The 25,420-nt window shown below is 43.0% G+C and overlaps 1 protein-coding gene across 3 annotated transcripts in view; it reads left to right on the top strand.

Moving 5' to 3' along the window:
* FARS2 (phenylalanyl-tRNA synthetase 2, mitochondrial) overlaps positions 1-25,420 on the top strand; it is a 362,538-nt gene that overhangs the window by 241,395 nt on the left and 95,723 nt on the right. For all 3 annotated transcript variants that reach the window (XM_080925148.1, XM_080925149.1, XM_080925147.1), the window contains one exon: positions 253-404. In XM_080925148.1, the coding sequence (XP_080781274.1) occupies positions 253-404 (152 nt within the window). The remainder of the gene's footprint in view (positions 1-252; positions 405-25,420) is intronic.

Genomic DNA, 25,420 nt, shown 5'->3' with positions numbered 1-25,420 from the left:
CTTTTTAAATTGACCATTAGTGACAAAGTAAATATATGGTAGTGTTATACATTAATGTGATAAGAATTTCTAGCACTCAAACTAGAATTTGCTAATTTTGAATACTGGCTTATCTTTTAAATTCATTTGTTTCTGAAAATTCAAAACTACAATCATGTTTTATAAGTATTTCCTAATTGCCCAGCTGAAAAGTTCCATGAGAAATGTATTCTAGGGAACTAACAAGTGTGTGCTTCTTCCCCCATTTGTCAGCCTCTTAGCAAGTACCCTGCCGTGTTCAACGACATTTCGTTCTGGCTGCCCTCGGGAAACTACACAGAAAATGATTTCTATGACATTGTCCGAACAGTCGGAGGAGACCTGGTGGAAAAGGTTGATCTTATAGACAAGTTTGAACATCCAAAGTAAGTAAAAACTTTCCTATTTTATCCCTTACCATCTCTGTGTGACAGATTCAACTGGGAGACTTAGAACAGAGTTTTGCTGAAACCCCATACACCGAGAAGCAATGTCTTCTGACTCTATCCTGGGGGAGGTTATGAAACCTCACATCAGTCCTCTCAAATGATCTTCTAAAATGGATTCTTCTTTCCTGCCTTGGTTTAAAAAAAAAAAAGTATATGAAGCAGAACTTCTGAAAGTTCCTTGGTTTCAGAAGTGGTTCCTAGCTGCATTGCAGTCCTGGTGCAGAACTAATGGGACAGGGGAAAAAGGCTTCCAAGTGAACTCCGCAAACCTCGGTGCACATTCCACACAAGATCCACTGTAGGTCCTCATACTTACTGTGCTCCACACAGGACCTTCCATGGGCCTACAGTCTTGTGGGAGGGACACATAGTCAATAAATAATTGCAGAAATTTGCAGTCTAATGAGGGAAAGCACGTTACCAGTCAGTCTGGAGGAGATGCCAGCAGTGGGTGGATGACAGGGACAAATAGACATGATGGGCAAGGAAGGGCCCAATGGTACCTGCCTGTAATCCCGCTGCTCCAGAGGCTGAAGCAGGAGGACTGCAAGTTCAAGGTCAGTCTGAGCTATAGGTAAGTTCAGGACAGCCTGGGAACTTAATGAGCTCCAGAACCAACTTCAAAAAGTAAGAAATAGACTGAGGATGTAACTCAGGCACAGAGCATCTGCCTAGCACATGTGAGGTCTCATGCTCTGACTCTGGCACCAGAGAAAATACTCAGAAAAGGGTATGCTAAGCATTCTAGGGGTGGGAAAGGGACATTTCAGGACGCAGGCATGAAAACTCATGTCTGTAACCCTAGCACTTGGAAAACTGAGAGAAGAGAATTACTTTGAGTTTAAGGCCAGCCGGGGCCTTAGTGAAACCCTACCTCAAAAGATCAAAATTAAAACCCACATGAAACAACATAGAAATCAAATAGAATCCTCTGTTGGTGGTACAGTGGCATATACAAAAAGACATGTCTGGAGGCTCTACGGGAACGTAGATGAAAAGAGTATCTCTTGGGTAGAGTTGTATCCACGGGATCAGGGATCAGGCAGGGCCAAAAGGTGCAAGACTTGCATTTTCCATTAGCTGTGATTTGATGCTCCAGAGGTGCTGGAGCAGGAGAGGTGGAGACTCATCCTTCTCCAAAGGTCCTGCTTGACTCCTGGCTGGCTGAAGCTGGATAGTCCCCGATCTGACAGCCCCTGCAGTCCCCGTCCAGGTCTTGACACTTGACGCACACCCTCACTGCTGCCTTGTACTTTCACAGTCTACCCTGCAGCACCCTTGCCTTTGCTTTGGTTTTTGTTTTGTTTTGTTTTTTAACTCTCCTATGTGATGGCATTTGGTACTCACTTCCAGCTCTTGCCTCATCCTAAAATTCACTGTCAAGTGCAGGTTTGCTCAAGGACTTGAGGAAACAGTATCTCATGACTCCGTGTATTTCAGATTGGCAGTCTGTTTGTACCTGAGTGAGTGTCCCTTGGGTCAGACATAACATCTTTGACCAAATCTGAGGCCACTTGTCTTGGCTTTTGTCCTAAAGGAATTAAAAAAAAAAAAAAAAAAAAAAAAAAAAACTGGATCAGGATAGCCCTCAACAAAGAGTAACCTGCTCTTCCTGATGCGTGACCTCTCAGAAATGAGATTTGACCCTGCTTTTCGTTTAGGGAAGTTTTTTTTTTTTAATTGTGTCTTTACAGGTTTGTTCTGGGAACTTCCTTTAACTGACTCTGCTCCTATTTTTTTTTCTCTCATCTTTTAAATCTCTTTATTTTCACTTCACCTGTGGCGTCCTTGCTTCGGTCGTCTGTGACCAGGGTGTTGTTATCTTTTCTGTTTCCCCCTTGTCTGCACATTGCACATTCCTGCTAATCTCCGGCACTGCCTGCCCCTCTGTGTGGTCCTGGGAGTTCACACCCTTCTCCTCCAATGCCACTGTCTCCTCCCTATTTCTGTTTTATCATCTTCCTTTATAGCGGATTGCTTCACTTGGCTTTACCAGTTCCCTACAGAATACCATCCCTTCACTGCGTCGTGGTTGATGGCTGTGGTGGAGAACTTTCTGTCACTCGTACTTGAGCACCTCGGGTTTTCGTGACCAATCGCTTGCACAGCTTGGCAAGCGAGGCAGAGAGTTGCCCTGTGGGAGGCTCAGGCCCCAGGTCCTCCTTCACAGCAACTTGGTTTTATATCAACAAGGCTTTCTTTTTCTCAGCTCCTAAGAACCACATCTTTCTACAGGACTGGAGAGTGAGCCCAAGGCCTCTCGATTGTTATTCTACCACTGATTTATGTTTCTACACATATTTTTGCTTTTTGTGTTAGATGGTCTCACTGAGTCGTCCAGACTGGCCTTAAATGCACTCTAGCCCAGGCAAACTTGAACTTGGACCTTCCCCTTGGCGTCCTGAATGGCTAAGATTACAGATGAACTCTGCCAAGTCCAGTTTCAACTCCATTCCCCACCCCCACCCCAAATCTATACTTATTTAAAACAGATGTGCTCTTGTTTATCCCAGAGCACACGTTTGCTGATGCTTCCTTTGCGCTTTAGATTATAAACTTTAGCTCTGGGGTGAAAGCAAAGCTGTTGTGTTGGGGTCTTTTGAGGTAAGCAGTTACATGTGTTTCTTTACTGCATCCTATTTGCTTTCTACTTGATTTCCACTTTTGGAACCTATATGTGCTACTTGTCTTCTAATTTTGCATAAGATGCCTGGCTGAAATGCAACGGTTGGTGCTCTAGCAGCTGTTTTGTACCAAGGTGTGAAGCTGTCAGGAGAGCAGCTCCATAGAAGCCCAGAACCCTGGCTCTGGGATACGTATCAGCTCAGCCCTAGAACTTTAGGTGAGAGTAAAGTAGCTTACTGAAATCAGGTGTTTGCCAGTCACATCCAAGTTAACCCTAGCTCTTAACACTGAGGAACTCGTCAGAGGAAAGATGTTCTTTAACTGTGCTGCTTGCCAAGGGGTGATTGATTCTCAAGCAGTCTTGAGGCTAAAGGCTATTGTAGTCTCTCCAGTTTTGATCAGGACTCTTGAAAGTTTCACTTTGTGTGCCTTATCTCTCCACACTACCTAACTCTGCCACTGCAAAAGCAGCCTCAGACTAAGTGTACATGCACAGGCCTGGCTGTGGCTCAGGCTGCCCTGGGAGTCAGATTTGGCCTGTGAGCTACAGTCAGCTGACTCAAGACCCCGCTGAGTCTACAGCGCTGGCCTGAGAGGTTGGCCTTCCTGAGCGCCCTGTACCCTCTGCTCCATCAGAAGACCCTCTAGCTGGATATGATGTGAGTAGTTTCCTGGGCCCACACTTGCCAGTACCCACCACCCTGTAGCATTCTCTGCAGTCCTAAGTGAAGCTCCAACAAAGGGACCCGGACCCTGTCTCTGCCTGATGTCCAACACGTGACACACATCACCATGGGAGCAGCAGAAAGATTTTCTCTGAAATAAACAAGTTGTTGAATAAATTGGGTATTATGTTTGCACATCTCAGGAAGTCCTAGGAAAGCATAATCTACTGAATAAAGGGCTAATCTCATAATGTTCAATAAATAGAGGAACGTTGTCTCAATTGTAGATAACAGTCTGTCTCCTCGGGAAGATGGATGCATGGCTTACGAAAAAATGGCATTTGGTTCTTGCTGGTTATTCAGAACCCTCTTCCAGAAGGTCACTGTCATTCCTTCTATGGGCCATTAAATATACTAAAGGGACTTTATAATCCAAAAGTTTAACCTAACAGCCAGTGCCACTGAGGCCACTATTGCTGCCTAGGTCTGTCTGTATAATAAAGACAAACCGTAAGTCATTGTGTAGATGCCTTGAGCTCCCTTAGGAGCCATCAGACATCCTTAGTCTCCGAGTTCATACAAGTTTAAGAACTATAGTGCCAAATTTATTTTCCTGTGCAACACAGTTATTCAAAATCCATCTAGCCTGGGGCATGAGAAAGAATGAAGAGCTCAGAAAGCACCCCATTGTCTCCGTTCACACCGCATTAGGGGTGGTTAGCAGGTTACCATGAATTATGAAGATAAATTATAAAATAAAATGCCTTCAAATAGGACGGTTTGGGCTGAGTTTAAGACATGTTTTTGAGAGAATTGAAACGTTGAGGGCTTTTTTTTCTGTTTTACATATTTGGGTTGGCTCTTAAGAAGTGCATGGTAGTAAAAAATGCAGATATCCAGGACTGGCTTGAGAAATAAGGCACAGTGATGTCCCCACACCAGTTCTGCTCGGAGATACAAGTCTTCCTGGGATGCAGGGCTGCCACTGTTCATATGGTCAGTATGGGGTCTTTTCAACCTTGTTAGTCAGACCGGTGATGCTACAGGAATAAATCCTGTCTTGGGGGTCACTAAAGACAACTTTTCTTCTTAGTAGAGACTGTCGAGTACTATACTTTTTTGTATACTTTATATACTATACTTCTATAGATCTACTATTATATTTCCTTTTCATAGAGATTATATGCCCCTTTATAACCTATCATCTCTTACTACATTGTCACAGAGGGTACACCCAGTCACCGCCATTTTCACAGGCTCACAAAGGGGTCCTCACTAGGAGAAATACTTCACCAGGACAGCAGCTTGGCTCTCTTGGGACAGAAGGGGTTTACTTAAGGATATATTTGAGTCATAACTGCTAGGGTCTTGGGAACTGAGGCAGATCTGAAGACCCGAGACCTCCCATATCTAAATATGCTGACTGTTCTTTTCTTCCTTCTCTCAACAAGCCTCCCACTTCGTTCACACATACCTCGTGACTTTTCCTGTGCAACCCTCTTCATTATTACTTGTGCCTTCTGGGAGGAAGTTTACTATCACCATCTCTGGGGCAAAGTGCTTTGATCAGGCTGCATTCTGGAGTTCTACAGTCTGGATGGCCATGATGAGGCCAGTAATCCAGTTGTGGAGTAGTTGGGGCCAAATAGCTGTGCTCTTCCATACAGTCTTCAGAAGGGCTATCAGACAGGTTTTTTTCCAGCTAACCTGTAAGTGCTGCCACCCATCTCTGCCCCGACTGCTCATGTGTCAGCTCTGTGATGGCTCTCCTTTGCTCACTCCTGCCTTACACTCTTCCTTTACATGGATGCTGGTTTAGGGTGAGAGTTTCCTGAGGGTTACTGTGTTTGGAATGCTTTTGTTTTTCCAAACCCATTCTGAAGTTTAATTGCCAATGTGCTGGTTCCGTGAGGTGAACCTTTAGAGAAGTGTGCAGTCGTAAGTTGTCCCCTTATGGAGGACGTTCTTGCCCTTCTATAGGAGGATACAGAGCTGTCTGTCCTGGGGTTCTTATCCATCATGTTAGAGCACAGTCTTGGTGCTCGTGTCCTTTTGTTCCCCCAGCACTGTGAGCATAAGATAGCCTGTAGGAAGCACATGTCCTTGTCAGACACCCATCTACTGCCCCATCATCTCAGACCTGCAGACTGTGAGGAATTACTGTCTATTATTTATGAACTGCCCAGGTTAAGTGAGATACTTTGTTATAAGCAGCAAAAATAAGCTAAGACAGAAGTAGCTCACTTCCTCTTCTCTCGGTGTTTATAATGGTGGCCAGAGCCTTACTATTCTCACTCACATACTTGATGAGTGGATAATTAATCTTCTTTCTTAGAGGAGCTCTTGTTAGCTAGCATATGACTTGTTTAATAGAAGCAGAGCTGATGTGTTCAGTAGAAGGAACATAGAACATGCAGTTGGAAGCTGTGGGTCAAGTCCTGAACTCGAGTATGTATAATATACTGAGCGTTGATTACCTCATCTACTATTAGAAGTGATTTGTTCTCAAGCAATTGCTATAAAATAGGGCGATGTGTGTGAAGCGCATTGAAATAGGTCCATGAGACTGAAGTCCTAGGGGTGGGGAGAAGACATGGACATGGAGTGAAGTTGTCCAGGCAGTGCTATGCCTTCACCTGCAGCTTCAGTAAATCTTCAAACAGAAAAACAAAACAAAACAAACCTCACCTTTGAGAAGTGGTTTCAATTCGGACCAGCAGAGCTATGCAACTACTGTGACTGTTCAGTGAGCCCCGGGCTGAGAATGTGCAGGTGTCTACTTTGCCAGTCATTCTTGATCTTGTGATGGAACCAAGTGAACTTAGACAAAGAAGAACAGGAAGAAGAGGAGGAGGAGGAGGAGGAGGGAAGAAGGAGGAAGAGGAGGAAGAAGAGTCACCACCACCTGCTAATCTTAGTAGAGCCCTGGTGCAGAGAGCTTGTCAGAAGTTATATCCCTTGAAAATGACAGCATACAGAACCATAGAGATGGCCAGAGGCAGCAGAGTCTGCCTGTGAACTCGCCTGTCCACCTTACTTTTCTGTTTATCACTGCAGTGCTGCTGCGGGGACTGAAGAACCTTTGTCATGCTTCAAGCGCCTGGACAGCCATTCTAAGGAGCTATTTTGAGCCAGCACACGGGTTTTTACCTTTCTTCCTGCTTTCCCCAGGCTGCCCTTTTGTAGCACTCCATGAAGGATACATCACATTACCTTCACACAGCAGCCCTCAGTGCTCACAGAATCAGCCAAATTGAAACAGGCACTTAGTCCCTCAACACCTGGCTTGGTCCCCATAACACATCAGTGTTTGCCAAAGGGTTCTATGGGATTACCTTCAGTCCTGCCCTGATGTTAGAGTCCTTAAATAAACAAGCACCATTGTTTCAAACAAGAGTAGCAACTCACTGTCTTAAATCCTTAACTGACTTTTATGGTTCATGGTTCAGCCGAATCCTGAGACAAATACAGCTTAAAGTGGAAGGCCCAGCAAATTCCAGGCCAACTGAACTGAATGTATGAAAGAGAAAGTCAAGGATACATCACACGAGCATGGGAAAGTGAGCTGTGAGTTCAGAAGTAGCTAGAGGCTGCCTCTGTCTTTGTGCTGCTAGAAAGAAATAACATATGATCAAGAATTTACTTGTTACACAGCTCTAAGCCAAGATGTGCAGCATCTGGCAAGGGCCTTCTCACAAGGGCCTAACACAAGAGAAAGGAGCATATGACTATTGAGGTTCCTCACAGAGCCATAATTACACAGTGGGACCCCTCTTTCAAGATCTCTCTGGTCATCATTATTTCCTGTCCCAGTATGTTTCTCTGTCACTTTGATAAGACACTAGCCACAAACAACTTGGAGAGGAAAGGGATCATTTTAGCTTTACAAGTTACAGTCTATCATCAAGGGGGATCCAAGGTAGGAACTTAAAGCAGAAGCCATGGAGGAATGCTGCTTTCTGGCTTTCTCCAACCAGAACCACCTTCCCAGGGTGGTATCACCCACAGTGAGTTAGGTCCTCCTCCATTGATTAGCAATCAAGAAAATGCCCTCACAGAGCCAATCTATTGGTGGCAGTTTTTCAACTGAGGTCCACCTTCCCTGGGAAGCTGTGTGAAATTGTCAACTAATAATAACTATTATCCTTCCAAAAGGCCCACCTCTAGATGCCATCAACTATGAATTGGGTGATAAGTCTCTAACACATGAACTTTGTGGGGAGGGAAATAACATTGAAATCACAGCAGACAATATGAATTTCCTCATAAAGTGTTGACTTTCCTGGTAGGAAATCTGGGACATTGATCTAATTCTATTTGCCATTTTTAAGGATTACCATTTCTTCCTTTGGGGATCATGCTGCCCATAAAAAGACTTGAGGCTAAAAAAGAACTTGAGGGTGCCTGTTTATCTGTCTGGTTTGTTGTTGTGTCGTGTATACTATTCCAGAAACAGAAAAACATTTTTGTGTCTTCCTATAATGTCAGAATGTGTTGAACAACAAACTTAAAATGCAAGGTGCTTTTACAGACAACGCTTTGCCTGATAATCCCAGACTTTGTAATCTTGCCAGGTGAACACAGGTTCTTTTATTTCTACCTTGTTTGCTAATATTAACTCTTATCACATATCAACACAGACAACCTGCACCTATAGTTAGAGAGGAACTAGCACGTCTCTGGCCTCTGTGGCACTGCGCTCACATGCATGTACTCACACAGACTTCATATAATTAAAATCAGTAGAAAATGTAAGAGGCTGAATGACAGACAGTCTGGGCTACAGCAAAGTCAGGTCCTATGGGAAAAGATGACTGGAAGAATATTTAGATGAAATCCATAGGAAAGGCAAGCATTCAAGGACGATGCAGAGGTGGTGGACCTGATCGTGTGACCAGCAGAGCAGTGTTTGACAGGGAGGTGCAGATGGAGTAGAGGGAACAATACCCTGGCGGTTTTGGACTTCCTGAATTTGTGGGTGTGGCCACAAGAGGCAGAGTTAGAAAGTGTACTGATCAACTCTAACTTCAGAGAAGACCCTTGTGAGAAGAGCCCTGTCAGCTCTGACTAAGACAATCAAAAGGAAGGACTCCGGAAAGGTCAAGGTGATCAGAGGTGGAGAGAAATGTAAATGAAGGACAGAGGCTGGAGGTTGCCTTCTTGCAAGACCCACTCCTGTGCAGTCAGGACAGGCCTGATGGCAGGGCTCTGCTACTGAGGGCCTCCGTTTCAGTGCAGTGATAGAAGGAGGCCTGAGGAGTTGTTTCTATACATCTCACTTCCACACGTGAGTGATGGGAGAATTTTTGTTACAATCATGTATATATTGGATATCTTATAGACCAGTGTGTTTTGACTGTAACTTAGATCTGTGTCTTCTTAATTATGTGTCCCCAAATGACACTGAAGAAATGCTCTGAGAACTTTTTCCTTTTTTGTCATTTTCTGTTTATATTTTCCATCCTTGTGCAACTAGTGAAGTGGTGGGGTAAGACAGCTAATGGAACTGTAGTCCGCTTCTGGGCGTGAATTACTTGGATTAGAGCTGGGAACTCTGGATCCGCAAGGTCTCTGAGCAAGGGCACTTGCTGCCAAGCTTGATGATCTGTGTTCTATCCCCAGAACCCATTTGGTGGAAGGCAGGAAATGACTCATCAAGTTGTCCTCTGACTTTTATGTACCCACCATGGCACACATATGTGTGTACATACATGCATACAAACACACGAGCTAAATAAATAAATACAGAAATGTTTGAAATGTTAAAGTTGGCAACTGTGCTGGAAAGATGGCTCAGCAGTTAAGAGCACTAGCAATTGTCCTTGCAAAGGACCTAAGTTTGATTCCCAGCATCACATGATGGCTCTCAACCTTCTGTCAACTCAAATTCTACTTCAGGGAATCCAGTGCCCTCTTCTGGCCACATTAGGCACAAGGCACACATGTAGTTCACAGATATACATGAAAACAAACCACTCACATAAATAAAATAAATTTTAGGGGGAGCGAGAACAACTTCTTGGCACTAAGGTGATCCGCCCAAGCTAAGTTTCATTATTCCTTAAGCCCACATCGTGAGGCTTAACCATGACTCTAGCTTTAATATGTTGGGATGCAAAGGAGAATGTGAGTGGAATTTGAACCATACAGCATTTGTCAAAGTGGGAGACAGGGAGAAATCTTGTTAAAAGTTATACAGACTTCTCTCCTGCTTTGCATGGCAGAAGAATCTGTGCACCTACTGTGTGATTGTCACCTCCATGTCTTTGGGACCAAAGTGCAGTATAGTGAGTGCAAAACACACATGGTTTTTGACTTCTGCTCACTGATGCAGCCCAAAACAGCATCCCCAAGACGGGAGAAATCCACCAGAAAAGGAAGGCAAGAGAGGTGATTAAATTTAGATTTTTTTTTAACCTAGATTAAATTGGTGAGTATTTCTCCATAGAACATCTTATTTTGGGGAATCCTGCATCTAAGTTTGGGATTCCTGCTGCTCCATGAACCTGCTTAAATCTGAAATATTGTTATACCAGGTCTGATGCAGGAATATACCTGCAATATTAGACAGATCAAATTCTCAAGAATACTTGTATGAATAGGTGCTATTCTTAGCACTGTATGAGGAAAGGAGATCAATATACCAAAGATGAAAATTCTAATTGTTAAGCCAAAACCGAAATTCAAGGTCCCCCTAACCTTCAAGGCAAAGCTGCTTCCAGGTTAAAAACCTGTTCTTTCAGAACACATTTGAACCCGGAGCTCCCTCCCAGGTGCCTGGTCTAACACTTTCTTTCCAAAGGTAACCATCTTGAGGGCTTGTGTCTTTGCCTGTCAGAAGTCAGCCTGCTGACATAGTCAGTCCAGGCATAGAGCTGCCATCCCTGCTTTATGCTATTTTAAATAATACTTTCCCTTGGGTTTTATTTGTACTTCATGTTGTAGTTTAAAACCAACAATAATTGCATATTGTTAAAGAGGCTTACAGTCAACCATTCTGACACTATTTTCAATACATTTCACTGCGTATACCTTAGATCTGCAAGATCACATCACGGGATTCACATGTAATAAAGTGGTTTTTATCCCAAAACAAATGACATATCTACCCGGTTTCCCATCTCCTGCTGCAAAAGCAGCTACAGGCTGCTCACTCCTGGGAGCCCGGGAGCCACTGCTGGCCTCATCCATGGTTTCAGTGCTGTGTGTAAAGGAACTTCAGCTGCCTGTCATTCTTCTCTTTTGCTACTTTGTACACTTTACCCGGGTCTTCCCCAAACATTGTATTTGTTTATCAATTGGGGTATTCAGATTATGTTTTTAGTATAGTTTTCTCTCTACTCCCAATTAAAGAGAGAAGTTGGACATTCTCCTTGCTAAAATGTGATGTAAATGAATTCAGCAGGAAGACAGATACCAGCAGCTCACAGGGATATTGGGAACAGTCTCTCTGCAGTGGGAAGACAGATACCAGCAACTCACAGGGATATTGGGAACAGTCTCTCTGTAGTGGGAAGACAGAGATACCAGCAGCTCTCAGGGATATTGGGAACAGTCTCTCTGTAGTGGGAAGACAGAGATACCAGCAGCTCACAGGGATATTGGGAACAGTCTCTCTGGGCATGTCCTTCTTTTAATGTCTTAGCTTCCCGAGTTTTCACCTCCACTTCTTTCTGTTAAGGCTCTACAAGCAGTAGCATCTTTTGCCCATTACCAGAATACCAGACTGATGTCTCCCATGTTTTGTTTCCAGTGTTTTTCCAGATATTGCCTATCTTTTATTACTTTGACAGTGTCCAAGGCATTGATGCATTTTTATATCATCACAAGTAACATTTCTTCCCATTTATTCTGTTGCTTTTACAGGTAGAAAGTTCTTCATTCCCAAAAGATGTTGTAGATCTTTACTTATATTTCTCAAGTTACTATTAAACTGTTTATTTTCAGTTTTTTCTTGGCTTTGCCACTGTATCATAAAAGTGAATATCATACTTTTATTTTCCTAAGTAGTTAAACAATTTCCCTGATGCCACTTCTAAAATTAACCATTTACAATAAATAAATCTTTTACAGAAGACATAAAGCCAATTATTCAACAAGACATTTTTAAAGCTAGCTCAGAGACCATCTTGTACATGCAACAGGTTTGTCTCTGACTCATACTTTGTACAAGTCAGTGCCAAAACACACCTCACTCTCACTCCTGCCAGAGCGGTGCCATCACAATTCCCTAGACCCTTTATTGAGGCCACCAAGCTGCCAAAGGTGACGGAGGGCGATACCTTGTTCCCTTTATCCATGGGGACAGCTGAGTTTCTAGGGTTCTCCCAGCCAGTAGCAAGACTTAACCTGGCCACATAGCTTCCCTCTCAGACCTTTGTTCTAGTCTGTGTTATCTTCCTAAACCCTGGAGAGAAGGAACAGTAATATTACTCAGGACTGAGAGGCATATGCTAGCTTGTGGAATGGCAAGGACTTTAGAGGCACCCTGAGTTCAGCTCCTGCCTTGTTATTTCTGGACTGTCAAAATATAGTCAGTTACTCCCTGGGCCTCATCAGCTTCCTAGTCTTCAAAATGAATTTAACACTGAAGCTGCCTTAAAAGTGAGTTTTGCAAAGCCTGGTATGGCAGTGCTTAGAAAGCCAAGAGCTAAGGCAAAACAAGATCACAAGTTGTTGGCCAGTTTTGGGTGCATAGCAAGTCCCTGTGTCAGAAGAGGGAGTGGAAATGGCACGCCAGTGTCCAATTAGCATTGGCTGAAGCCGGTAATGACAAAATCCCATGGGGGAATTCCTCTGAGAGGAACTAATTCTCCATCATGGTGAGCACCCTCCTAACACAGCCAGTTCTCATGAGAAAGCTCAGTGTGCTCTGTGGACTCTGATACAGCTCATATTCAAAATGGGCATCGATTTTCTTCCCTCATATATACTTAAATACTGCAGTCACAATCGGTAATTGTTTTGGAAAGAGGAAAAAGGGCAAAGCAAGACAAGGGAATCATGAGAAAACACAATCTGTGTGTTTCCTTAGATCTGTGACCTCAACTTCTGTAATACTAGAAGGAAATCTGTAAGGAAATTCATGTGTGTTTTCTTTTTGAAGCACAGTAACCCTGTGGGCAGCATGCTCTTCCTGAGGGAACATGCAATAGAAGGAAGCCGCTGGGTACCAGTGGTAATCTTGACAGAGCCAGCACCTGCAGTCTGGCCAGGTGACCTGGAGGGAATGGGAGGAGCTCCTACTCAGAATGGAGGCTTGGCTGGCAGTGCCCACAGCAGAGACCTTTGTTTCTCTTGTATCAGTTCAGGCCCAGTGTCCACCCCATAGTGCCTGGGTAGCAGAGGGATCTGCAAGCTCGTGGTTCTGTGTAGTCAGAGTTGGAATTCAGTTAGCAGTTCCTTTGGTGGTGTGAGTGAATTCCAAGGAGTTGCTGCTGTCACTGTTCCTGGGACAAGGCTGTGGATCACTCTTAGGACATGACACTATTCTGTCAATACCTATTGGTATTCTAAAATATACTTTGTGGTAAAGTGATTTTTAGAATAGCAACTACTAGCTAGTTTATTTAAAATAGTATTGCTCTACTGACTTACGTTTGAAATAGGATTTTAAGGAAGCCTAATGGGTTGGGTTTTTTGTTTTGGTTTGGTTTTTTGCAACAGATCAAATAGGCCAGGCTAGCCTGGAACTTAAGGTTCTTTGTGAGCGTCCCTAGAGCCAAGATTATAGCTGTGTATCCTCATGCCTGACTATTTGGGGTTTTTGTTTTTGTTGTTGTGTTTTGATTTTTGTTTTTTATTTAGTATACTTCTTAAATTGAATTCAGGTTTTTTTTTTTTTTTTTGTCTTACAATATATTTTGATCAGGGCTTCTCTTACCTCATCTCTCTTATCTTCCCCTTTCCTGACCCTTCCAACCTCCTTTTTATCTTTCTTTCACTTTAGTAAACAGACAACAACAAAAACAGAATAGGACAAAACAAAAGAAGAAGAAAAAACAGCAAGAGAAGCACATACACACTCAGATCATACACACAAAAAAAATCCATAAAAATACAAAATCAAACCATACTATATAACCAGAATACCAGTAAGGTAGAAAGAGAGTGGGGGGAAGGCAGGAGAGGGAGGGGGGCAGCCCAAACAAAGTCTCTCAAAATACCATTAAGTTTGTTTTGAGCTGGTGTTCTAATGTTGGCCATGGGGCCGACCCTTGAGTGTGGTTCATATACCCATGAGACTCCACTAGAGAAAACTAAATTTTCATCTGAAAGTGATTGTCAGCTAGAGATGGCTTCTTAGTTAGGGGTGGGAGAGCATGTCCACTCCCCCCTCTCTGTGCTAGGACCTCATCTGTCTTGGACCTTTGAAGACCTGTGCATACTACCATTGTATCTGAGTTCATGTATGCATCAGTCATGGTATTTAAAAGCCCTTGTTTTCTTGGTGTCTTACATCCCCCTCTTCTGCTAAATTCTCTGAGCCCTGGGGGAAGGGATTTTATGGAGACATTACATTTAAGACTGAGTCTTCCAAGCTCTCCCCATCTTTTCAAGTTGTCCCGTTGTGGTAGAACAATAGCATTCCCATAAGTCCATGACCTATCTAATCCCCAGGTTCTTAGCCACCCAAGCAGTGTCAGGCATGGGTTCCGTCCCATGGAGTGGACCTTAAACCTAATCAGAGAGTTGTTGGTTACAGTCACCGCTCTTGATCCACTGCTGCACCAGCATATCATGTAGACCTATCACCATCATTGATCAAAGGACTGATAGCTGGGTTGGTGTTGCCTTTCTCCTCTGGTAGCATGCAGAGTACCTTCCAGTGCCGTGAACACTATTCAGTAAGAGTGAGCAACACTCTAGTTAGGTACTAACTCAATTTCTCAGGGTTCAGTGAGTTACGTTGCTGTTGTCTTTAGTGATAAGGCCTTGCCTTCAGTTTGTAAAGAGCAACCGGTAGCCTTGGTAGAAGTCTTAGTTGTCTGAAGGTTTTCATGGGGTCCCTTTGGCTCAAAACTCAATTAAATGTAACCCATTTATAGCACTTCTGGCAAGGGATGTCTAATTGGGGTTTTTCCTCCCTGTTGTTTGTGATTCCATGTAGCTTTCTTTCCTTCCTTGACACTAAAACACCCACTGTGGTAGTTTCTATGCGGCCCTTCAGATGGCCCTTAGTATTTTTTCAGGCTTGTGAACATTCCAAGTTTAAAATCGTATATGAGTTTACAATGCTGGATAAAATCCAAGACTTGGTTATTTGCAACAGTATTTTCCCATACATTTCATACTGACTCAAGACTATTCTATCTCTGCTTGCTGATAATATAGGCTTAGGCCAACACACCTGGCTAAAAACTTATCACCTTTGAAAAGAAGGTTAAAAGTTCCATCTTTCTTTTTCATGGTTATGTCTGTGTAAGCTTATATACATGTAGGTATATGGATACAAGCACCTATACACATGCCTATGTACCCTCAAAGTTCAGAAAAGGGTATAGGATTCCTTGTCTGGTGCTGCAACCATCTGTAGGTGGTTTGACTTGTTAGGTGGGGTACTAGAATCTTAATTCCAGTTGTGAGCAAGCTGAGCCATCTCTCCAGATCTTCCATGCTTCTTTCAGTGCAGGTACTTCCCTCATCATCTGTTTGCTTTCTGATGCAACAGGGAAGAAGGACGGCTGCCTGAAGAGAATGGGCAGACTGGTGCAATGGGTAAGAATCATAGGAGAGTCCAAGCAATAATCCTATGCCTTGAGGAGTGTTAAACTTGGATCCATTTCAGGTTCTCACCCTCAGATTACAGCAGAAGAATCCTAGGGGTTCAGTCCCATTTCTGCCTCTGAGACCCTCTTCTTGGCCTGGGCGCATACCTCCATCAGCGAGTCCTTGAGTTACAGTCTTGCTCTCCTAATCCTAGCTCAGTGACAATTATAAATCTACCCACCCAGCGTTTACACCTACACTTAGAGAATCCCCTGGCAATCCTCTCAGACAAATTCAGAAAGCGCTTAAAATTGTGGAGCATCAGAAGTCTGCTTCACTAAATAGAGGGAGCTGGTCTCTCCCTTGGGTAATTTGTATAAATGCCCTGTGGGAAACTCTCTAAGGCTGGGAAAGGCCACATTCTATTGTGAATTAAGGGACCAACCAGAGAAGCCTGCTCTTTACTTATGGCTAGCTCATTGTTTACTAATGGTCAGGTAAGGGCAGGACCTAAGAAGGCTTTTGAACCCAACCAGCCACCTTGAGCACTCTTCAGATTTAGCCCCGTGCCATGTGTCAGGGTGTATGTGGCTGTCTGGCTTATTCCTCAGTGCCAGGCCACTATCCTGGACTCTGGAGATTTTAGAAGGATCACTAGCTCTCTTCTGTCACTTTGCAGAGCAATGCTCTGACTGTGCTCCACATGTCCCCAAGGAGAGTGCTCTCTTTCATGAGCGGTAAGTAAGTTTTAATTTTTTATAATTTTCGAATCTGCCAACATTTCAATATATGGGCTTCATTATTGAACTCTGAAAAAATAATCATCTCAGTGTTGCACAACAGATCATGTGAACAAAGAGAAAGTAACTCAGAGAAGGAGTCTCTTTTTTGCAGAAAAGATGAGCCAGAACCCAGACCAACTAGTGCTAATGTGCAGCCAAGATGGTTTCTGTCTTTTATCCCTAACACATGTAATACTCTGTCTCATCCCATTTGTGGGAATACAACTTCACAGTGACACGGAGGACCAATTTGTACTAAGGGAAAGGGTCAAGAATCGTGGGCCCATGTCAGCATAAACTTCTTTTGATTAAAAAAGAAATCTTCAGAGGACCAAGCCACTTTTGGTTTTGTTGTGTTGAAGTCTTACAATATAGTGAAACTATGTAGCAAGCACATATACTATGGCTTGGGCCTCTGCTGATGGGTGATTATCAGAAGGTTAGGTTAAATATTCCTAAAGTAATGTTGAACATTTCCTTGTCTTTGTCTTTAAGTCTTTTTACTGATATCATATGATGGACCATTTCTTAGGAACGTGTGTGTGTGTGTGTGTGTGTGTGTGTGTGTGTGTGTGTGTGTGTGTGTGTGTGTGTAACACGATATTATATACTGGCAGCATGATAGAACTATGGCTATAAATAACTTGCTGTATTAAGATCATCTAGGTAGTAAATGGATCACTCTTTCCCAGGTGTACACCCTGCCACTAAGTGGGTTCTGTCTGAGGATCAATGTTAGCCTGGGGGGCTAATAAAGATATACATTTGCCAGCTCTGGTTATCTGTGTGAGTCACCACACTCACCAGCTGTGAAGTGTCAAAGTGCTCATATGCAAAGGCCACTGGACAGACGTTACTTGAAGGTACAGTATTTAGAAAACCTACCTTGATACTTGTGTCCTCCAAAGAGTCAGCCATCTTTGGTGTTCCTTGCCTGCATGCAGGTCCATGAAATAACCACTGAGTCTTGCATACTTATTATTTTCAGGTTTCTCCTACTGAGTTGTAAACTCCCCACAGACAGGAAATCTCTTGATATAGCTGGACACTTAGCCAATATTTCCTGAATGAATAAAACTTCTGCTCTTACATCAGTATACGTCTAGAGATATGTGCACCTGTGTGTGTCTATGTGTTCCTGTGCACTGTGTACTATAGCATGTATACCATACATATTTTAGTTTAGTTTAATGCAGAATTACTGTAGACTGCAGAATATTAGGGATAGGTGCACAAGTCAGAGACGTAGTTCTTTTCACCCAGTAGCCAAGTTGTTCTTCTCCGAACTGTAAAATCCCTGATTGACTTACTGTTTTAAGTTTCTTGTCCATTGCTTAAGCTTTCTGGTTACTTGGTTTAATAACTTCTGATAGCTTCCAGGTTAAAATTGTTACTCTAAAAGGAGTTAGGGATACCTGGAGAGATGGCTCAGTTGGTCTTCTAGAGAACTGAAGTTCAATTCCCCAAATCCACGCCTGTTGGGTGATAACTGCCTATAACCTCAGCTTCTGGAGATAGAACACCCTCTTCTCGTCTCCAAGGCATTGCACTCACATGCACAAGTGCACACACAGATACCTATAACAAGGAATAATAAAATATTCTTTAATCTCAACTTTAAAGCCTTCTAGAATGTCTTATTTTCTTTGCCATCTAAAACAGGAGCTGAAAGCTGACATTATAGAACATCCAACCTTTCCCCTGTGTGTGGAATCATGAAACACAGAACTTCCAGGAGAACAGAAGATACTTTTTAATAAAATCTGTGTATAAAATATTGTATGTATTAATATATAAAATCAAACTTAAGGACGTTCTGCTGTGTACCTTGTCCCACTTCTGTGCAGACTAGCTCTGCAGTGACCAGTCAGATGTGCAGGGCACACTCCTGCAGAACAGGCCCCAAGTCAGTGACACACTGGTGTAGATGCCCATCACTTTAGAGCCGATTCGGCTCATATAGCTAACTCACAGGAACCCTCAAAACCCCACAGCCTGTGTAAAGTCCTAAACTATTCCCATTGGGACCTGCTAACCCACTGTCCTGATAAGGCTGGAGTCTCACTGTCTAGATTGTTAAGCTCTTGGACATGTCGAATCTTGACCTGAATACAGGCTTATCCCAGGAACCAGGATGGGCAGAATGACAGGAAGGTTCAGAGTGTGAGCTGGAGGAAAAAGCAAGTCCAGAATCTGTTTGTTAGAAATATTAGCTGGTGTGTGGAGCATCTTAGTATGTACTTAAAATCCCAGTGTTTAGGAAAGCAGAAGCAGGAGAGTAGTCATGAGGCCCAGCATAGTGAGTTTTATGTCAGTTAGGACTATGTAATATCCTACCCCAACCTCCAAAGGAAGAAAAGAAAAAGAATAGTTCAGATGTGATGTGATGCCCCTGTGATTCCAACACTTACGAAGTAGACACAGCTGTGTTGTTGAGATGACTACCCAACAAGACCCTGATCCGAAATGAACATCTGTAAGCAGTTAGCACCTGCGGAGGGAAGGTGAGCCCCTGATTGGTGATCAATAAATAGCTTAGAAGCCTGCATTCAGATATCACTGACCAGACATAACAGGTTCTATTTATAGGTTTATTAATTTGAGGTCATGTCTCAAAAAATAAAGCGGAGACTGGATTTGGAGGAGTGAGGTAGGAGTGGACATGGCAGGAGATAAAGCACAGATAGGGAGGGTGATATAATTATACCTTAATTAAATAAAAATAATAAAATCCAAGGACATCTTCAGAAACCTGTACTACATGAGACCCTGTGGAAGGACAGGGTAGAGTGGAGTGGAGGGGACACGGCTGTTTGCTGCCCCGTGATCTAGCTGTGCGGCAGGCATGCCTGTGCGTGTGCTCACCCTCCCCCTCTCTAGTGCGCACGCACACACATACACATTTTTCCAGGAAGAAGAAGCAGATGCATGTGGCTGAGATAAAAAATTGAAATAATAACCCAGCTTGATCAAAGTTCCTTGCTATGGTGCTCACTCTGAAAATTATTTCTAATCAATGAGCAGTACCACAGTACACTGCGGAGTAATTACCTTACACGTGTTTTACTCGGAGCTGTGATTAGAAACAAGATGTGAGATCAGAGGGGCATAAAATGGATGTAAGAAGGAAAACTCTCAAGCAGTAGCTGAGCTTCACAGGTTGTGGAAGAGTTAATGAGCAGGAAGGCTGTTTCAGATAGTAATACTGGTGCTCCTGTGTTTACCCAGTAAGCATTCCCTGCATGTCTTGAGCAACATTGATAGCATTTGCGTGGTTAGAAGCCAGTGATTAAACACAGACTGCCTGGCAAAGTCCACCAGCCCCAACAGTTATTCCTATACTTTACTAATCAAAAAGAGACACCAGAATCCTGTCAAGGGAATGAGAGACTGGCACTGACCTAACACTGTGGTCAAGACGGCTGGGTCTCTATAGGGAGGGCTGGGTGCTTGCTCTGATGTGAAGAATGGCTTTCTATCTCTTGAGAGCAGTGGATAAAAAATGCAGTGAGCATGATGCCTTGTCATGTTTATACAGGCGCACGCGTGCGCGCGCACACACACACACACACACACACACACACACACACACCTCTGCCATGTTTATGTAGAGGATGTGCCTTCATGACTTTTTCCAGTGCGCACAGCACAGCCACTCTCACACAGGCTGCTTCTATATTGCTTCCATCACATACATGTCCCTTGACAGCAGATCTACTCTTGCAATCTTAAAGACTCTGAGATCTCCCTTGAAATGCTAGGCCATGTTCCCCCCAGAGCCAGGCTCCAAGGCTCCGTGCATGATCCACCTACTATAATTCAACAACTTATATACTCTTCCTACCTTACTCTTCCTCCCTGTTAGATTACACAAATATTTTACCTTCTTCCAAAACAAGAATTGAGAGAAGCTAGAACGATTGCTGGTTTATTATAGCCTCTCTGAAGATGTTTGCAAAGGGGAATAGCTATGCACCCAGACTCATTAAGGACTGCCCTAACAGGACATAGAAAATCTGCTAAATCCCCAGTGTTTCTGAGTCTGGAGAAGCAATACCAAACCACAGAGTGCTGTCTCATTGAGCATCTTTGCTTAAAGGCTGACAGAGCAATGAGAACAATGCTACCCACTCCACCTTCAAAGATGCTTCAGTTCCTCCTAAACACATCATCCATGGAGCTGTCACTCATCAGGAAATATTATCTGCCTCTAAAGCAACAAATGGCAGTCAGTGTGCTTCTGGGACAAAATTAGGGACTGGACAGAGTGTGTTTACCTGCATGCAGACAGAATTAAAACAGGTGGAATATGTTCCAAGTGTCCAAGGAGGATTTGGGCAAGGCTGTGAGCCAGGAGTGGCACGTCTGTTGTTACTTTTGATTTATTCAGTTGGACTGACAAGCAAAATAAATTGAGCTGTATCCTGATTTAAATATTACCTTGGGAGGGAGTGAAAAGAGATTATCAGACTTGGAAGGACTAGGCATATGTGTCAGCATCTTCTAGCCCCATGCTTAAACTGGGTTTTTATGGATTCATTTCAGAATGATAGCAAAAGCAGAAGAGCAATGCATACAAAGGCCAAAGAGCCATTTTCATGCCTTAGCTTCATCCAAAATCCTGTGTCTGCATGTGCGCATGTGCACGCGTATAAACCAAGGGGTGTGAGTATAAAACAGTTCTCAGGATTGGTTCTCTCTTTCGCCCTGGGATCAAGAATTGAACTCAGATGGTCAGGCTTGAGTGGCCAGCTAGCAAACCCCAAAGTTTTATTGTTTAATGGAAGACTTTCGCTACCATGACCATGTTCAATATCTGTCTCATCACTTTACGGAAGGAAGAGTCTCATCTCTGCTGTTTGTGCTCTATACCCAGAGGGCTGGTACTGCCTGGTGCTCAGTAGACACAGTAAATAGTTGCTTAATGGATTGATGCTGTATGGAACAGTGTGGCTGAAGAGTGAAGGCTATGACTGAGGAGGTTCTCACTACTCTGTGACAACAAACTGCTTACATAATGACATGTAAACAAGTCCCGGAAGCACCCCATGCCCCAGTTTGTCAGACAGTTCATTTTTATAATTATATCAGTGCCTGGTAAATCTCCTTGAATTAATGTGTCTTGCGAAGTTATGGCTGATGTGAAAAGGTATCTCCTTAGCATCTGTGTGTTCTATGTGTATCTCTCACCCATGTTGTACATATATTTTAAGGAACATTTCTTCGGGTGCTGTGTTTTTTCTATTTATGTCTTCACCATAAAAATATAAATAGATCATTTATCTCCGGTCTCCTTAAAGTAGCTTGCATCGCTTCAGTCTTTTAAACTTTTACATAACCAAAGTTTCTGTCTCCTGTGTGTATCATGGAAGAGAAGTGTCTGGGGGCAATCCTAGAAAGCTTAAAGCCAGCTTCCTTTAAGGACTCCAGAAGGACATGCAGTGCTGAGAGCTGTGTGTGTGTGTGTGTGTGTGTGTGTGTGTGTGTGTGTGTGTGTGTGTGTGTGTGTATGAGTGTGTGTGTGTATGAGTGCGCACCGCATCTCCAGTCCAGGCGGCATCATACAAGACCCCCCAGTACTGTTTTCCCTGCCTGGTATCATGCAACTATTACACCTGACACTTAAGATGTGATATCTCATTTGAATGGATAAAGCTGTGAGATGGTACAGATGAGAACAGGAAGGATTAGAACACTCAGAAACTTGGCCTAGATCCACATGAGCAGCAAAAGGCAAAGCTGAAACTTGAATCCTGTGGTTCTGGACCATGTTCTTCTCCATTAAACCATACAGAGCAGGGCAGTTCTCAGGCAACCCACAGTACAAGCTGGGCACACATGGTCTAGGTTATTGGTAAATGTGGCCCCAAAACCTTCTTTCCACTCACATTTTGGTCAGAAGATACCCAGACTTTTTCAAAGGGCCTTTGAGATTTCCAAGTCCTGTGACTCCCGACTGCTTTTAGGTGATAGTCTTGTCATCGGGCAAGTGTTAGGTTTACATGTGAAAGTCTGGTGGCACTGCTTTTGAATGTTGTGGACCCTTTACCATGTTGAGCTTCTCTAGAAGAGAGTTGTTGGAAGCTAACATTGAGGAGGGCTCTGCATCCTGACTACAGATGTAATGGGACCAGCTGCCTCATGCTCCTGCTAAAGTGCCTTCTCTACTACGATGGGCTATCCTCTTGAACTGCGAACCAAAACCAGGCTTTCCTTCAAGTTGCTGTGTCTGGTATTTTATCAGAGAAACACAAAAAGAAACTAGTAATATAACTAATACAGCGAGCAAGGAAAGGGGCCTTGCTTAATAGACCCAATTATTTCACTCTAGGGACCTCTTCAAAGTCAATGCCAGGACACTCACAATGGGGGAGGTTGCAGCAGAAGTCTGAGAGGCATTGCCTGTGTCAGGAAGTCTGAAAGTATTTCTCCTGGCATCTGTTTTCAAGTGTGATACATATCTAATACATGTCTCTACCTGGAAGATATCTATGTGTCCGAGAGAGGTGGGAGGGTCTTTAGTAACAGAGTCTCTAAGCTTCAACCAAGCACTCACATTCTCCTTCAGTTCCCTTACTGGAGAAAACTAAGGTTAATAGACTGTTGATTAACAACAGCAGATTGAGGATAGAATTAACCTCAGTTTTCTTTAAGCTGCTGTTATAGAAGCAGTCAGGTAATGTGTTTCAGGCATAAATTAATTATGAGAAAAAGTCAGGGGAGAATCATCAGCAGTAGCATTTTGGAAGCCAAAACACTAATGGAAAAGTGGTGGCTACCTTAAGCAGTTGGATAGTAGAAGCCAAGCTTAGGCCCCAGAACCTCCACCACCCCCTCCCCGCAAAGATCCAGGAATGAACTGGACTTGCTTCCCTTGAAAGAAGCAGACACCTAAAGATGTGGTGAAAATGAAATGAAGCTCAGATGTTCTCTTCAGTTATGTATAGTGGAAGGGCCCCTCAGCCCAATGTCAAGCAAGCCTTAATTTGATAGAGCTCTGGAGACTTCTTCTGCAGAAGACTAAGCAGGAGTATTCCCTGAGAAGAAGAAGGCTGGGGTCTCTGAGACAGCACACCAAGAGAAGAAAAAAAGCATTATTCTCATGGTCCAGAGGATTAACTGCAAACTAGACTCTGCAAAGGTCAACACTACTGAGTACCAAGCCATAGTCTCATCACTTAGACCTACTAAGTATCCTCTTGGTCTTTGGGCCAGCATTTCCTGTTAGTAGCATTACGGGCAGACAGTCATTGTCTTGATAAATAAGGAGGAAATAGATGCACTCAGTGACAATCTGTATAATGCAGGGTATGTTCTAGTGACAAAACAGATTTGCACCTAAGCAGGCCATGCTTACAACTCCCTTACCACAGCCACCAGCTCCTCAACAACCTGAGGAACAAAGCAAAGGACACAGTGACAGATAGTTGGCAGTAAGGAGGAAGTCAAAAGTTGCACAGAAAAGGGAAAGAAATATATGACCACTGTGAGGCTTAGTTGTGAGCCTATGGTGATCTGGCAGGCTACACCTAACCTGGAAAGGTGGAACACAGTGTAGACATAAGATGGTACAGGATCAGGAAGTGACGTGGGAAAAGCCAATTCCTAGCCTCCTAGAATGGAGAAGCTCTGTGGGATGCAGTGTCAGAATGTATAACATTCCAGCCAATGGTGGTGTGCTTAAAGATGTGTAGCTGTGAGATTATGTCACCTATTGAGGGCAAAACGGCTCGATGACATATTTCTGAACTGTATCTCATCACTGAGTAAAGCACAACTTTACTGTCTAAATTGGGGAGGAAAAAAGGTAGCAGTGGTACTATGTAAAGATAACTTGTAAAATAATCATCTGGAAGGACTAAACCCAAGTTGATCTAAAAACTAGCAAGATTTTGATGAAATTGATGAACAAATTTTGGGAAAGAATAAATCTCTTATAAAACACTTTTGGTTTTTGTTTTCTTCCTAAGGACTTAGCAAATGTTAATGCTTTTCTATTCTCTTTCCAGGACAAGGACATGTACTGCATAAGAATTTAGGTTAGACATGAGGCTGGTATGACTGACTTATACCTGTTAGAATTTCTTCATAGCTCTATCCCTTCCATTTCTTAGCTGCTAATGTGCACTGGAGGGCAGTGGGGGAGATGAGGAGGTCTGTGGGCAGATGTTGATGAGTGTGCCTTAGCATCTGTGGACTTTGTTAGGTGTGTGGTTGAGAGTCAAACACTACCACCTCTGTGGTGATGGAAAGGGGTCAGGGAAGGGCCCAGGACACAGGGTCAGGCATGCAGTGACCTCTTGATTAATGCCAATGGTGAGCTCCCCGAGACAGTCAGTTAAAGAGAGTATTCAGGACCTCAGAGGTATCCAGGTTGGAGCAAGAGGTCAGGACCATGATCCACAGTCTGGGTTTTGTGAATTGAAGGAGAAAGAAGACACAGTGTGCATATTTATAAAGCATGCCATATGCCACATGTTCAATGCAATATGCCATTTTATTTTTACCTCTTCTTCAAAGACAAGAAAAGCATATTAATTAGTAAATCTAGTCATATATATGCCCGTGTATATTACGTGTGTTAACATAAATGCTTATGTATTGAGAAAACAAATTTAAAATATATTTAATTTCTTGGACCTCGGGCTTTGGTGAACCCAGTACCCTTGAATTATCTCCCAGAATTTGAAAACAGTGATTGAGTTAACTCTTTCCTGAAATGCTTAGGACCAAAGGTGTTTTAGATTTCAAAATCTTTTCATGTACATAATGAGAGACATATATACCTTTGATAGGAACCCAAAAACTCATTTTTGCCTCATGTGCACCTTATGTGGAGATTCTAGAGGTAATTTTATATAATGGTTTTAGTTCACCTGTATTTTTATTATAATTCATTCTATGAGGTCAAGTGAAGAATTTTCTATTTGTGAAATCACATTGCAACTTTAAATTTTTAGTTTTAAATCATTTCAGATATTTCAACTTAAAGCGGCCAACCAATAGTTCTTCCTATTATAAATTAATTATAAAAATTAATTTTGAAAAAAAAAGTGTACTCATAATCTTCTGGTCAGTAGTTTGGTTTTTTTATTATTATTATTATTTACCATATACTGACTTTATTGTGTAAAAAATTGTTGTGTCTTGTTTGTGAACAGGTCTCTCACCA

This window comes from Micromys minutus (assembly GCF_963924665.1).
Source record: "Micromys minutus genome assembly, chromosome: 1".
In the NCBI taxonomy this organism is placed as follows: Eukaryota; Metazoa; Chordata; class Mammalia; order Rodentia; family Muridae; genus Micromys; species Micromys minutus.
The sequence above is the reverse complement of the archived record's forward strand: the minus strand, read 5'-3'. Positions and strand labels throughout refer to the sequence as shown.